Raw genomic sequence first — 14970 nt, forward strand, 5'->3', positions numbered from 1 at the left:
CCAAAAGCAGCCCAGTTGAGTGGGTGAGAGAGAGGCTGTTGAGAAAGGGGAGGAGGGAGGAGGTGGCAGATCAGCTTTTAGAAAGATTCCATGGGCAAGTAGAGGCTCTGATGGTGGTTTTTTTGAAAACTGCTGTTGGGTGTGATGTGGATGCTGTATGACCCAGCTGTGACCTCCCTTACCCTTGAAAGTCACTCTCAAGAAAGGGAAGCAGTGCCTAGTACTAATGAATTTTGAAAATCAGAAGCTTTGGTATTTTAAATTTTTATTACGGAAAATTACAAACTTTCTGAAAATTAATTCACAGCCAGCCTTGTTCCATATTCCTCACCCGTCCCATCTGCTCCCACCCAGATCCAGACATGTCATTCCCTGTTTTGGCATGCGTCTCTAAAGAAGGACTCTCTTTTAGTATATAAGCACAATACCATTGTTATAGTTTTAAAAATAAACAATAATTCTTTTAGTTTTTGGCTGCGTTGGGTCTTCGTTGCTGTGCACGGGCTTTCTCTAGTTGTGGGAGCGGGGGCTACTCTTTGTTGCAGAGCACAGGCTCTAGGCACACGGGCTGCAGTAGTTGTGGCACGCGGGCTTAGCAGTTGTGGCTCGCGGGCTCTAGAGTGCAGTTTCAGTAGTTGTGGCGCACGGGCTTAGTTGCTCCGCGACGTGGGATCTTCCCGGACCTGGGCTCGAACCCATGTCCCCTGCATTGGCAGGCGGATTCTTAACCACTGTGCCACCAGGGAAGTCCCAACAATAATTCTTTTATACCCAGTGTCTCCTTAGGGTTCAAATCATCTGTATTTTTTTTTAAATTGTGGTATTCAATAAAATACACATAATATCAAGTTTACAATTTTAAAGTATGTGGTTCAGTGGCATTAAGTACATTCACAGTATTTTGAAGCCATCACCTCTAACTAGTTGAAAAGCATTTTCATCACCCCAAAAGGAAATCTCACACTCATTAAGCAGTTACTCCCCATTCCCCACTTCCCTGGTAACCACTAATGTACTTTACATCTCTGTGGATTTACCTGTACTGGATATTTCCTGTGGATGGAATCGTATGAATTGTGGCTCTTCTTAGCTGGCCTCTTAGCACAATGTTTTGAGGTTCATCCATGTTGTAGCATGTGTACATCATTCCTTAGCTGACTGTTTCCATTTTGTTTATTCATTCATCAGTTGATGGGCATTTTGGTTGTTTCCACCTTCTGGCTATTGGGAATATTGCTGCTATGACATTCATATACAGGTATCGGTTTGAGTCCTTGTTTTCATTTCTTTTGGGTGTATACCTAGGAGTGAAATTACTGGGTTATATGGTAATTCTCTGTTAATTTATTGAGTAGCCACCAAACTTTTCCTCAGCAGCCACAACAATTTTCCATTCCATCCTCAATGATGTGCAAAGGTTCTTATTTGTCCACATCCTCACTTGGTATTTTCTCCTTTATTTTGATCATGGCCATCTTACTCTTAATTGTGGTTTTGATTTGCATTTTCCCCATGACTAATGGTGTTGAGCATCTTTTCATGTGCTTGTTGGTTATTTGTATAGCGTCTTTGAAGAAATGTCTAAATCCTTAGACTTTTTTTCTAAATTGGGTTGTTTGTTGTCGAGTTATAGGAGCTCTTTATATATTCTGGATACTAGGTGCTAATCAGATACAGGTTTCCCCCGCTATCCAAAGTAGAGGGTTCCTGTGAAACCTAACAGATGCACAAAATGAGTCAAGGTAGAGCACAGACACTCAGAGACACAGTTCAGAGCTCTGGCGGCTTGATGCTGAGATGGAGTATGGTTCCTGGGGAGGAACTTGGCGATGTCACTCACTGCTCGGGCTGCTGCTGCCTCTCCAATGGCTCGCTGCAAAACACATGGTAAACGCTATTTTTGCTTTTTGCCTTTCTCCATAAAAGTGAAAATCCTCTTCAGATTTCTTTCCATTATCAAAAATGGGTACTAACGTAGGTCTTTCATAAAAGTGAAGTGGCATAAAGGGAACTTTTGCAAAGGGGGGCGTGGGGGGATACCTGTATATGATTTGCAGATATTTTCTTCCATTCAGTGGGTTTGTCTTTTCACTTTCTTGATAGTGTCTTTAATGCACAAAAGTTTTTAATTTTGATGAAGTCAAGTTTATTTTCCCTTTTGTTTCTTATGCTTTTGGTGTCATATGTAAGAATTCATTGCCAGATCTGAGGTTATGAAGACTTACACTTAGACTCCTGTGTTTTCTTCTACTAAGAGTTTTATAGTTTAGCTCTTATGTTTAGGTCCTTGATGCATTTTGAGTTAATTTTTGTATATAATGTGAGGGCCCGGCTTCATTGTTTTGCATGTGGAGATCCAGTTGTCCCAGCACCACCTGTTGAAGAGACTGTTCTTTCCCCATTGAATGGTCTTGGCTCCACTGTTGAAACTGTTGACCTCAGATGTATGCATTTATTTCTCTCAGTTCTATTTCACTGATTTTCGTGTCTACCCTTATGCCAACACCACACTGTTTTGACTACTGTAGCTGTGTAGGAAGTTTTGAAATCCGGAGGTGTGAGTCCACCATCCTTTTTCAAGAATGTTCTGACTATTCTGGATACCTTACAATTCCATGTGAATTTTAAGATCAGCTTTTCCATTTCTGGGGGAAAAAATGGGATTTTGATAGGGATTGCATTGAATCTGTAGATTACTTTGGGTAGTATTGCCATCTTAATGATATTAATTCTCTAATCCTTGAGCATGGAATGTCTTTCCATTTATTTAGGTCTTTGATTTCTTCAGTGTTTTATAGTTTTCAGTATATAAGTCTTGCAGTGTTTAAGTCTTGGTTAAAATTCTTCCTATTTTATTTCTTTTGAATGTTTTTCTAAATGGAATTCTTTTCATAATTTTCTTTTGAAATTGTTCATTGCTACTGTATAGAAATACAACTGATTTTTTTGCATGTTGATCTTGTACCCTGCAAGTTTGCTGAATTCAAAAACTAATACTAATTGATTGTATTGCCTTTTTTTTTTTTTTTTTTTTTGCCGGGACTCTCATGGTTGTGGCCTCTCCCGTTGCGGAGCACAGGCTCTGGACGCGCAGGCTCAGCGGCCATGGCTCACAGGCCCAGCCGCTCCGCGGCATGTGGGATCTTCCCGGACCGGTGCACGAACCCGTGTCCCCTGCATCGGCAGGCGGACTCTCAACCACTGAGCCACCGGGAAAGCCCTGATTGTGTTACTTTTTGATTAGGGGGTTTCTTTATGTCAATTTGTTAAGATTTTCTATATATAAAGATTATGTCATCTGCCAGTAGAGATAGTTTTTTACCTCCTTTCCCATTTGGATGCCTTTTATTCCCCTTTCCTGCCCAGCTGCCCTGGTAGGACTTCGAATGCAGTGTTGACTAGCAGTGGCAAAGCAGGCATCCTTGTCTTGTTCCTGATCTTGGGGGAAGCATCCAGTCTCTCACCATTGAAGCTGATTAACTGTGGGTTATCGTACATGTTACTATGTTGAGGACTTTTCCTTTTATTCCTGGTTTGCTGAGTAGTTTTATCATGAAAGGGTGTTGAATTTTGTCACATACTTTTTCTGTGTTAAGATGGTCGTTACTCCTTTAGTCTGTTAAAACAGTGTATTCCATTGGTTGAGTCCAACATGCTCTGGCCACTTTTCAGCCTCTTCTGCACTGGACCACAGTTATGGTCACAGGTACTCAGTCCATTTTTGTGGAGACTCTGCTACCCTAGACCTCCATCTTGTGGGGCAGTGGTCTCGGGAGGAAAGGTGTCTTTACCCTGCAGACAGTGTCCTCGTATGACCAGCGTTCCCACCTGTTGTCCTGAATAGTCTCCCCTGGGCTCACAGGTATTATTCCTTCTTATAAGAAAGTGGCCCCAGCCTCTAGCCTGTGCTGCCCTGGGGTCCAGGCCCTGCTAGGTGTTGAGGAGGTGAAAGGGTTTTGTGGGAGCCTTCTCCATCTGCCTGTTGGTGTGCTCTGTTGACTTACCCCAGCGTCCTTCGGGAACCACTTGCAGGTTGTGGTAGCAGCAGGCAGAGCGCCCGCCGGACCAGCACCGTCTTCAGCTGGCGCAAGGGGAGGAGCTGCTTGGACTTGGTGGGGCGTGGCCAGGTTAGCAGTGAGGCGGCGCCGCCTCCTCTGGGGCATCATTCTGCCTCTGCATCTGCAACACCCGCCCCGTGTGAGGCTGCTGCTCTGTGGGACTCCTGGTAGGTGGTCCCACGCACTTGAGCCTGTATCCATGGATTCCGTATTTGCAGATTTCTTGCAGATCACTGAAATTTACTTATAACTCCCAGATCAGTACTCATTGTATTGATTTCACAGCCCTTTGCGGGCTTGTGCAGAGCAGCAAAGTATTCAAGTTCAGCATGCTGGTTCCCAGCCGAGCACAACTCGGCAGTACCCCCATCTCATTTCAGCTCCCACTGTGAACACGTGTTGTACTCACTGTTTCTTAGGGCCACGGTTTTCATGTTTTGTAATTTTTGTTGGTGGTTTTGCTGTTTGTTTTTTTAATAAAACTCTATGTATATGTATGTATGGCTGCATTGGGTCTTCGCTGCTGCACGTGGGCTTTCTCTAGTTGTGGTGAGCGAGGGCTACTCTTCATTGTGGTGCACAGGCTTCTCATTGCGGCGGCTTCTCTTGTTGCGGAGCCTGGGCTCTAAGTGCGCGGGCTTCAATAGTTGCATCGTGTGGGCTCAGTAGTTGTGGGTTACGGGTTCTAAAGCACAGGCTCAGTAGTTGTGGCGCAGGGGCTTAGTTGCTCCGCAGCATGTGGGATCTTCCTAGACCAGGGCTCGAACCCGTGTCCCCTGCATTGGCAGGTGGATTCTTAACCACTGCGCCGCCAGGGAAGTCCCGGTTTTGCTGTTTAAAGTGGTCTCCGAGCATGGTTCTGAAAAGGCCTGGAGTGTTCTAGGCACAGAAGGCTGTGATGTGCCTTATGGAGAAAGTACAGGCATGAGTTCAGTGTTAATGGATCAACAGTATAGATTAAGTCGTCTTTAATCAAAAGCCACATAAAACAAGGTATGTGTTGATCAGTTGACAAGCCCTACCCCGTGTTTCCCCGGGGCAGCAGCTCAGCACCTGCCAGCTTGGTATCCCACCTGGTATGGCTCAGCTTTGGGCACTGATTCACTCACAGCCGTGTCAGGCATCTCTTAGGAGCAGTGGTGCTGGGCTATAGCAGGAAATGTGTCCGTGCGTTATGCTTGGAGGGGAGTTGAGTCTCGCCTGAGTGGAGAGTGCATCCCAGGACACAGCCAGGAAACTGGGTAGGACAGCACGTTGGCAGGGAGACCTGCAGGGCCAGGGGCTGCTGGTGTGGGAAGCAGGCAAGCTGGGGAACCAACGAGTGTCCAAGCCTAAGATGGGTATTTCAGGGGCATTCACAGCCACAAGGAGGCTGGGGGCTTCAGGGGATCAGCCAGGAGGCCGTGCCACCATCCAGGTTGGAGCTGCTGGCCTCTGCCTGTGTACGCAGACAGTGCTAATTAGATGGGTGGGGGGGGCGAGAGGGGTCAGGATGGTGCCTGGCGTCCCCTTGGAATGTGACCCTGGAGTTGAGTCACCCTCCTGCTGAGGCACCATGTGACTGAGGGCAGAGTACCCCCAACAGGAACATGGTGCTCTCCCTGCTCTGTGGGCACCTGCGTGGCCTCTCGAGAGCGCTCCGGTGCAGCACATTGTCATAGCACATTGTCACAGCTGCCCTCTCACCCTTGGGAAAGGAAGCCCGTCTCCCCAGGAACGTGCGTTGAGCTCCAGTTACTGCCACCACGGGCATAAGGAGGGCACGGAAAGGAAAGCCTGGCATTTTGATGCCCGGTGTTCATGGGCAGTGGAGAGGTAGGGTGAGTCCGGCTGTGAGGTGGGCTCTTGGCCCTGGCTTCAGTCACAGTTGCACATGTGTGGTTCACTAGCATGGTTATGGCTGTGTTATTTCTTCAACGACTCCTCATCATTTTGGTCAGATACGGAGTCTTGGGCCGACACCGTGCTTAGGTGGCGTCCCACCTGCTCACTGTAGCCTGAGTGCCCCTTTGCACTCTTCCTGCTGAGATTTCTCCTCTGCCCACTCCTCAGTCTCCCTCACTGTCCTGGTCCTTTCCTTTTCTTTCTGTCACCTTTCTTAAGGGTCTGCAGTTCATGGTTAGCGGAAGACCCTGCTCAGCCTGGCCTAGGAACCACGCCATGCCTGCTTGGGAATCTGGGACCCAGGCTCCACCCACATCCCTGCCTCCCAGACAGCAGGCCCTGCTCTCTGCTGCCCCGCCCCAGCACACCAGCCCCTTCTTCCAGTCACATCATTTTTCAGGCTTTGACCGTTTGCACTGATCTACCGTTAACTCCATTCTGCTCTGATTCTACAACCACTAAATCCTCCTGAAATAGCATTTATTCAAGCCAGAATGGGGCAGCTCCTAGACTAGCCAAGGCTCTGGGTCTCTGCCATGGACTGCAGCAGTGAAGTGTGTGTCCTGCTGGAAGAACCCAGGCTCCGTGGCAGTGCTGCCCCAGCACCACACATGCCCTTATTCATGAAAGTGACACAGCAGTCGTTCTTGAGAGATGACACTGGAGGTGGTCAGAGGCCCCATGTTAACCAGGGTCCAGCTGCTGATCCCTTTGTTCCCTAAAGGCATGCACGTGAAATTTCCTTACACAAACTCCTACTGGGACTTTCGATTGGAATGGTGTTGAATCTGGAGATCAAAGTGGAGACACTGGCATCCTGGCAGTGTCAGAGCTGCCCTTTCTTTGACCTCAGTCTGTGTCCCATGGCTTCCTGTCTCTCATTTTGTAGACCCTCCCTCATCTCACTTAGCTTCAAGTTCCATTTCTTGAGAGGAAATTCTGTAATCCCCGTGCCAGCTAAAGCGGTATGTTAAACACCTAAAGTTATAAAGCTTGGCGTAAACTCCTTATACTTACAGCTCTTATGCAGCATGCAGAGCAAACTGTCATGAGTTGCAGCAGCCGTAATGTCTACTTACTAACATCAGTGTGGCGGGACAGCACGCGTGTCACTGCTGGGACTCAGGCGTGCTCAGGAGACAGGGTCGCTGTTCCCAGCTCTTTGTGCACTTATCTTTCTCCATCTGGCCACCTGCTGCCATGGTCCTAAACCTCCCTCGGGGCATGAGGGCATGGGGTGGGAGGACAGGGGTCTTCCTGGACAGGATGCTGCTTCTCCAGGTCACTGTGCATCCTCCAGCACACATCCCACCCCCCACTCACCCCCAAGCCCCTCTGAGTGGAATAGCTCCAGGCTCCTCCCAGCCCAGGCCTGCTTTCCCCCTTGGAGGAAGCAGCACTTCCAGGTGTGGGACGACCAGTTTGCCTGGTTGTGCAGAGCACAAGGCAGGTGAGATCAGAGGTGGTGGAGACCCTTGTGCCCAGTGAGAGCCCCATGAGGAGGAAGGGCCCCTCTGTGATGAAGACTGGAGAGAAGAAGGGCCTGGGTGGAGGAGTGTGGGGAAGCCGGCCCAGGGCGCGCAGAGCTCCCTCCCTACAGGCCGGGCTCAGGAGAAGGTGTGCGGCTCCGATGCAGGCTTGGCTTGCTGCACCCCGATCCCCTTCTGGGTTTGGGGACTCTGCATCGGGGAGAAGCCGGCAGCAGCCCATGGGCCAAAACAGCAAAGCTATCTGCTCTGTGCCCCACCTCTGCCTCAGTCCCTTTACCCCTCCTCTCGCTTCAGCAAGACAGCACACGATTGGAAGCAATAAACAGATGCCGGCTGTTCATAAACAGACTCACTGTTCACGTGGTTAATGTGTGGTGGGGACGAGGGTCCATCCAGAAGCACGGGCGCTGACTCACTGTCTCTCCACAGCAGCGGCGAGTCCCTTGCACATGCTGGCGACACACGCCTCGGCGTCGGCCTCCCTGCCCACCAAGCGCCAGAACGGCGACCCGGCGGAGCAGCCAGAGCTAAAGCGGGTCAAGACAGAAGATGGCGAGGGCCTCGTCATCGCCCTGAGCATGGATGCGCCGCCGGCAGCTGTGCGGGAGAAGGGCGTCCAGAACTAGCGGCCAGGAGAGTGTTTCTCACTTTAACGTCAACTCTGTGGTGCCAAAAGGAGACACTGCCTCTCACCGACGCTCAGAGCGCGTTCCCTCGGTGGGTAGAGGGCCCTGCGGTTGGACTTCACCTCAGCACTGGAAACACAAACCCAGGTGGCCTTAAAACTCCTTAATTTAAAGACTGAAGTCACCCCTGAACAAAACCACACGCAGCAAAGCTGGGCTCCGGCAGTGTCTCCCCGCCCAGCGCTCAGCTTAGTTCCGAGTAGATACTCTCAGTCCTTCCGAGGGAGGACGCACCCGGTGCGAGCAGGCCTGCTGGGCCGGAGCCACCCCGCCACCAGTAGACAAGACAGTATTTTGTTGTTCACATGTGGAATTAGAATATTTTGAGGTGTACTTTCTTTCTTTACAAAATAATGGGGTCTTTGACATTTCAGATCACTCCATTTCTACTCTGGTAATTTTGGAATCACACAGGACCTTTTGTGTGGATTTCATTTGGGGAGAAGAAACAAAGTAGTTTTGTTTGTTTTTGTTGTTTGTTTTCAGCCTATGGAATGATTTACTTTTGTCTGTCCTGTTTAAGTTAAGTGGAGCTACTTGACATCTACAAATTTTCCACGTTAGAGCAGTTACCTGAATTAATCCACCTCCATTTCCGTGTGTAAGACGGACAGACACACAGACGGACACCCGCGGGCCACTTGTAACCCTGACGGAAAGAGCTGCCAGGCTCGCGGAGCTGCACTTACCCATTTCTCTTTCTTGCTACTTTTTGTTGTTTGTTTCTTTGTGTTGACTTTGTCCCTGGCATAATTTTCCACTCTAAGTAAAACAAGTCTCCTATGTATTGTGTATGTTTAAAACAAAAGAACTATTACTTCTTCATTTGGAAAAAAAGATTCAATCTTTTATCACACACCCTTTTCAAACAAACATCACAGATCTCTCCGTGGCACGTTCGCTATTTTAGGTGCCGTCACCAGCTCTCGGCATCGTCCGGCCAGCCGGCCACCCGATGATGGTGCGGTTTGCCCCCCTCATGGCAGGAGCAGCTGCTGGGGTGGAGCAGAAGCTGCCTGTTGATACAAGGGTCTTGGAAGCAGGCACCCTCCGTCCCGGTAAGCATTGGAAACACCTAGGTTGCTTTCTGATTTGTAATAGGAAATTCCCCTCAACCTTTTAGAACTGAATTCAGTACTAAGGCTGACTTCTCTCCTACAAAAAATAAAAGCGAAAGGAAAGGAAACAAAGGTGAGAGAATGAGAAGTAGGAGGCCCGCACGGCCTCAGCCCATGTTCCTCCAGAAGAAAGCCACTCACCTTTACAGAGGGTTCTGGGGGTCAGAGCTGAGCAGCATGCAAACAGAAAGAGGGCTTTGGCCTTATTGTGAATTTTTAAATGTCATCGTCATTATTTATTTAAATGTAGTTATTTTGGTATTTAATTTTTTTTTTAAAGAGAGGAAAAAACCCCTGTATTTTCCTGGTGGAATGAAACAGCTCAGAATGGTATATTTAGGCAATTTTAAAACAGTTATTATTTACCTAAAGACCAAATATGATAAACCTGTTCTAAGTATTGTGTGTCAATCCATGGTATGGAGCTGTCACAATGTTGTTGCAGATAATGCATATTAAAAATTATGAAATTACTGCACACTAGCTGGATTTATAACTCAGCCATTTAAAAAATAAAAACGAAACCATCATGTGAATGAGACCACGTGTGTGACAGTAGCAAAACCTAACTTGCAGACTGCAGCACGGATGGATCAGAGCGCCTCAGGGCAGCAATCTGCATCTCCCAGGCACTTTACAGATACCTTGGAATGTATATTTTTTTTCTTTTTACTCAGAAGGTTTGCAATTTGCAAAATAATTCGGATCTGCCGTGTCCTACATGTGGGATCGGGTCACTCCACTGAGTGCTCCAGACCTTAGTCATGGCCACCGCAGCCCCCTAACCTTGAGCTCTGGGGAGGTGAGTGGACAAGACCACCCTGATGGGGAGATGGCCTGGGCAACACTAAGCAAATGCCTTGTGCGTCCTCCAGGAGACGCATCTCCACAGCCGTCCAGAAAGACTCGGGTAGATTTTCCCTGCATAAGCCCAGTCCATCAGTTGATTATTTCTGAGCCTAAAATGTAGACTTTATGGGCCTGGAGGGATTTCTGCTTGGTTTATAGGTAAGAAAAGTACCCTGTTCTCAAATTTAAAGAAGGGAGAAGGTTAGTTTTGGCTGCTGGGAGCTAGAGCATGCCTTTTTCAAAGGTGGGGCATTCTCTTTCCTTTTTCCTTCTGTCTTATTCATTTGGCTCATTCATTGGCACACAGGAATTTAAGAATATCAAGGAGAGGGCAGGAAAAGGAAAACATAGATTAACAAACTACCGTGTCTTGGGCACTTAAAAATTTTTTTAAATTTAGCTTTGAATCCCCAGGAGCCCTTCAACACCCAGGAGTCACTGAGCTTGTGTCCTTGTGGCCCCACTTGATGCCTGGTGCTACATCAACAGTCACATTGCAATTCACTCCCGCCCGGCTGTCCACTGGTGGTTCCTAAGTGTCTCATTTCAAAAAGTCTCTGCTTTGACTTCTGCCAAACTTCTGAGCTCCCTCAGGGACTAGAAATTTCATTTCAGCAGCTTTGCCCTGAACCAGACAAAAATACAAAAGGGAAACTCACACGTGATCCAAGTGATGTGGCGCATCCCAAGGTGTCTATGCATGGTTTTTGGATTAATCTTCCTCTCACGTCAGTTGAGTCTCCACCCGGACAGCTGAGCTCCTTAAATGCATCACACCTCTCATCGTCCTCTCCTAGAACAACAGAGTAGAGGGGGCCATGGTCAGAAGGGGGTGGGGCGTGTCAGGACTTGGGATTTCTGTGCTATGTTACACAAAGAGACAAGTGACAATCTTCAAGTCCTAACCTCCACTATTCTAGAAGGTATAGTGGTGATTTGTGTGCAAAGATTTGAAATTTTAAAAGTACCAAGTTCCTGAAATTCAATAAAATATTTTTATTAATTTTAATTGAATACAGAGTATCATTGTCATTTTGATAAGCTTAAGCAGGCATGCTTTTTTGCTTTTTTTAAATGCTCTCTGAGCACACCAAAGGCCTAGAGCACTGGAGCGGGTATTCGAAGGAGCTGCTGTGAGGACAGCAGTTCAGGCTTCTTGACTCCACCAGAAGAAAGGGGGCATTGAGTGTTTGCGTGTGAAAAGGGCATTGGGTCACAGGCAGCGATAACAGTCTTGCTGGCTTTCAATCCATCATGTTCGAGTTTTCAAACTTACTTTGAGGTTCTGGTTGTAGCTGCCATTTCTTCTGCAGACTTGCGCCTCAGCTTGAGAAAGATCATTGCAAACAGCCTGAGATACATCCTCCCATGAGATGAAAATCTTGTCTAAATAGGCACATGGTATTCCGGTCCCCACACTGTTAACACTTGGATTGTCCAGCTCCTAGAAGGTATGGATTGCTGATGTCCTGAGGGGTAGGAAGAGGAAGGGAGAATACTGAAATGACACGAAGTCCCCTTTGGGAGCTAAATGAAGCTCAAGCACAGAGTGTTCACATGGAGTTTTGTTCTTGACATTGATGCCCTAGTGTAAAAACAGTTCTATTAGCGTAAAAGAGCTGCTCTTCGTGTACTGAGACTCTCTCTACTAACAAAAGGGCGCATTCCTAAATGTTTTTTTCAGATCTGCTGTCCATGTTGTTTTTTTTAACAAATGTATTTATTTTATTTATTTTTTGGCTGCATTGGGCCTTCATTGCTGTACACAGGCTTTCTCTAGTTGCAGCGAGCGGGGGCTACTCTTCGTTGTGGTGCGCGGGCTTTTCATTGCAGTGGCTTCTCTTGTCACAGAGCACAGGCTCTTAGGTGCAGTCCATTTTGTAGATGCTTTAAAGTGCATTAGGTCTTACCCTCCCCCTTCTCACTCAGGAAAAGCTCCTCTGGTAATTCATTAGGGTCGCCTTGTTGAAGTTAAACTGAGTCAAATAGAGCTATCCTACAGGATAACCTACCTTTACCCAAGAAAAAGATGTTGAAGGCAGGAGGCCTTCAGGTATAGGAAACAATTCAGTAACTCTGATAAGAGGTCTTTCATGTAGCAAAAGCCATGTTAGTTATTGCGGAGAGGCCCACATTTAGTCTCTAAGGAAGATATAGGGGGGAATTCCCTGGTGGTCCAGTGGTTGGGACTCTGAGCTTCCACTGCAGGGGGTACAGGTTTGATCCCTGATCAGGGAGCTAAGATCCCGCATGCCATGCGGCACGGCCCAAAAAAAAAGGGAAGGCATTGGGGCATGTCATGAAGCTATGTGCAGTTGCCATATGGTAAGTTCAGTCCTAAATATGGGAGGTGAAAGAACCCATAGTATGTAGTGATTTAAACTGTAGCCTGTTGGCCAGCACTCATCGTAGGTCTCTGTGGAATACTGCCTCTTGTTGTTACCCCTCCATGTTTACATCCATAGCAATACAAAATTAGATTTTAACATGGGTCTCTCAGGTGATCTCTGATGAGATGACTAAACCTGTGGGCACAAAATTTTCTGATTTTAGAAATGTCTTTCTGAGGTCTCTGCCCTGTGTCTCACCCATTGGCTGAATAAATAAAGCAACTGTCACAGTCCTCTGAAAAAGAAATAGTAGCAAGGGGGTTAAAACTGGAAGAACAACCAACGTGGTCATTATTTTCCTGAATTTTTCTCCCCTCTTGTATCTCCTGATGTAGACTCCAGGACAGCCTGAATATCAGAACTGCATGTTAGGAATGAACATCAGAATACCCAAGAGAAGCCTTCCCCTCACAAGGGAAGGGGGCCCCTGTGGGACACGTGGAGGGGAATCACAAAACTGTATACCTGTAAGCAGGAGCCCTGGAGACACTGAGGACTCAGAGAAGAGGAATTGGGAAAGGGGACACTTCTAGTCCAAAGAAGTTGGGGGCAGGAGGGAGAAATACTTTTCTTTGGCCCCAAGGAGTGTGCAACATCGCAGGGAGGCTAAAGCCTGAGACTTAGCCAAGGGCCAGGAAAGCGGGTACCTAGGAGACAGGAAGTTAGAGAAAGATTCTCTAGGGCTGTGTATGGCATCCTGGGCTCACCCTCAGCTGCACATGCCTGGAACTGACTGAGGAAGCAAAGCAAAGTCTTTATTAATTGAACTCCCGTGAAGAATGGCCCCAAATAGCACTGCAGAGCTTGGGAAACAACTGACCCCCAACAACTGACCCCAAACCACAACCCACAGAGGGCAGGTCGGCACATTTATTCTGAACCTAGCCAGGTTATTTGCCTGCTTAAAAAAAAAAAAAAAAAAAAAGATTCTACATTCTCTACAGGATTTAAACAGGACTCAGAGCTTCATAAAATGAACAATGTCCAGAATACAGTTCAAAATTACAGTGTACAAAGAGCCAGGAAAATCTCTTAAGGGGAAAGAAAAGAGATGTCAACTTAAGCATGTTGGAATAATCAGAAAAGGACATTAGCTTTCTATGGCTTTAATTACTGTAACCAGACTCCATGAAGTAAGGACAAATGCTCTTGAACCGAAAGCTATAGAACTTAACAAATGAAAAATTCGGTGGATCAACAGAAAAATGCTCGGAAACAAACGAACCTTAGCCTCAGGGACCTGTGGGACAATATAAAAAGATCAAATATACCCTGGGTTAATGAATTCACAGCAAGAGGAGAAAGACATTGGTGTTTTAAAAATAATAATAATAATAACAATGCCTAAAAATGTCCCAGATATAATTGTAAAGATTCACAAAGCTCCAAACAGGATAAACTCAAAGAAAAACCATGTCAAGACACACCACTGGCTACTGACACTGAAAACATTTTATCTTGAAAGCACCCAAAGAAAAGTTACTTACTACATCCAGAGTAACAATCTGAATACAAATTTCTCATCAGAAACCATGGAGGCCCTATGACTAGAAAAATTTTAAAGGGCTTAAGGTAACTCAATCTAGAATACTATATCCATAGAAAATATCAGGAGTGCAGATTAAAAGATATTCTTAGATGAAGGAAAACTAAGAATTCTTAACCAGTAGAGCTGCTCAAAAAGAAACGCTACAGGACATTCTTCAGGCAAAAAGTAAATAACAGAAACTTTGGAACTTCAGGAATGAAGGAAGAGATCAACAGAAGTGGTAAATATCTGGGCAACTATAATAACTAGTTTTTCCTCTTAATTTCTTTAAAATATTCTAAGTTTCCAATGTAAAAGTTTTAACATTGTCTATCAGGGTTTTCAGTGTATGTAAACTTAACACATATTGACAAAAGTATAATATAAAGGAGGAAGGCAAAGGTTTGTAGGTCTCTACATTTCTACACTGAAGTGGTAAAACATTCTTAAGTAGACTGAAAAGCTAGCTTTGTCTGTTGTAGTCACTAGTGCAATCCCAATACCAAACAAAGGTAAAGGAAAAATCCAAAAGGTAAATTAAAATGGAATGCTAAAATTTATTTTGAAATAACACGAAGGCAGAGAACAGGAACCCAAAGGGGAGGGGACAAGCAAAACACAATAATATGGTAGGATCTTATCAATAATTACATTAAATATAAATAGTCTAAATAGACCAATTAAGAGTGTGTCAGTTGGATCAAAAAATAAAACCCAACTTACTTTAAATAATATGGATAGGTTAAAAGTAAAAGGATAGAAAAAGTATATCCTGCGAACACTTGAAAGTTGGAGTGACTATATTAATGTCAAAGTAGACCTCAGAATAAGGAAAACTATCAGGCATAAAGACGTTACATAATGATACAGGGTCAATGCACCAAGACACACAACAGCCCTAGGGTTCCAAGCACCCAACAACAGTGCCTCAAAATAAATGAAGCAGGGACTTTGGTTTCAGGTTCCA

At 46.2% G+C, this 14970-nt stretch overlaps 1 protein-coding gene across 2 annotated transcripts in view; it reads left to right on the forward strand.

Annotated features, from left to right (window-relative positions):
* FOXK2 (forkhead box K2) overlaps positions 1–11094 on the forward strand; it is a 71067-nt gene extending 59973 nt beyond the window's left edge. Inside the window, exon 9 of one of the 2 annotated variants that reach the window (XM_027081129.1) lies at positions 7862–11094. In XM_027081129.1, coding sequence (XP_026936930.1) covers positions 7862–8058 — 197 coding nt within the window. In that variant the 3' untranslated portion in view covers positions 8059–11094. The remainder of the gene's footprint in view (positions 1–7861) is intronic. The other variant, XM_027081130.1, reaches the window with a different exon arrangement.
* Positions 11095–14970: the final 3876 nt, after the last annotated feature.

Source organism: Aethalodelphis obliquidens, unplaced genomic scaffold (assembly GCF_003676395.1).
Source record: "Aethalodelphis obliquidens isolate GAN/ISIS:26980383/991018 unplaced genomic scaffold, ASM367639v1 scaffold44, whole genome shotgun sequence".
NCBI lineage: Eukaryota > Metazoa > Chordata > Mammalia > Artiodactyla > Delphinidae > Aethalodelphis > Aethalodelphis obliquidens.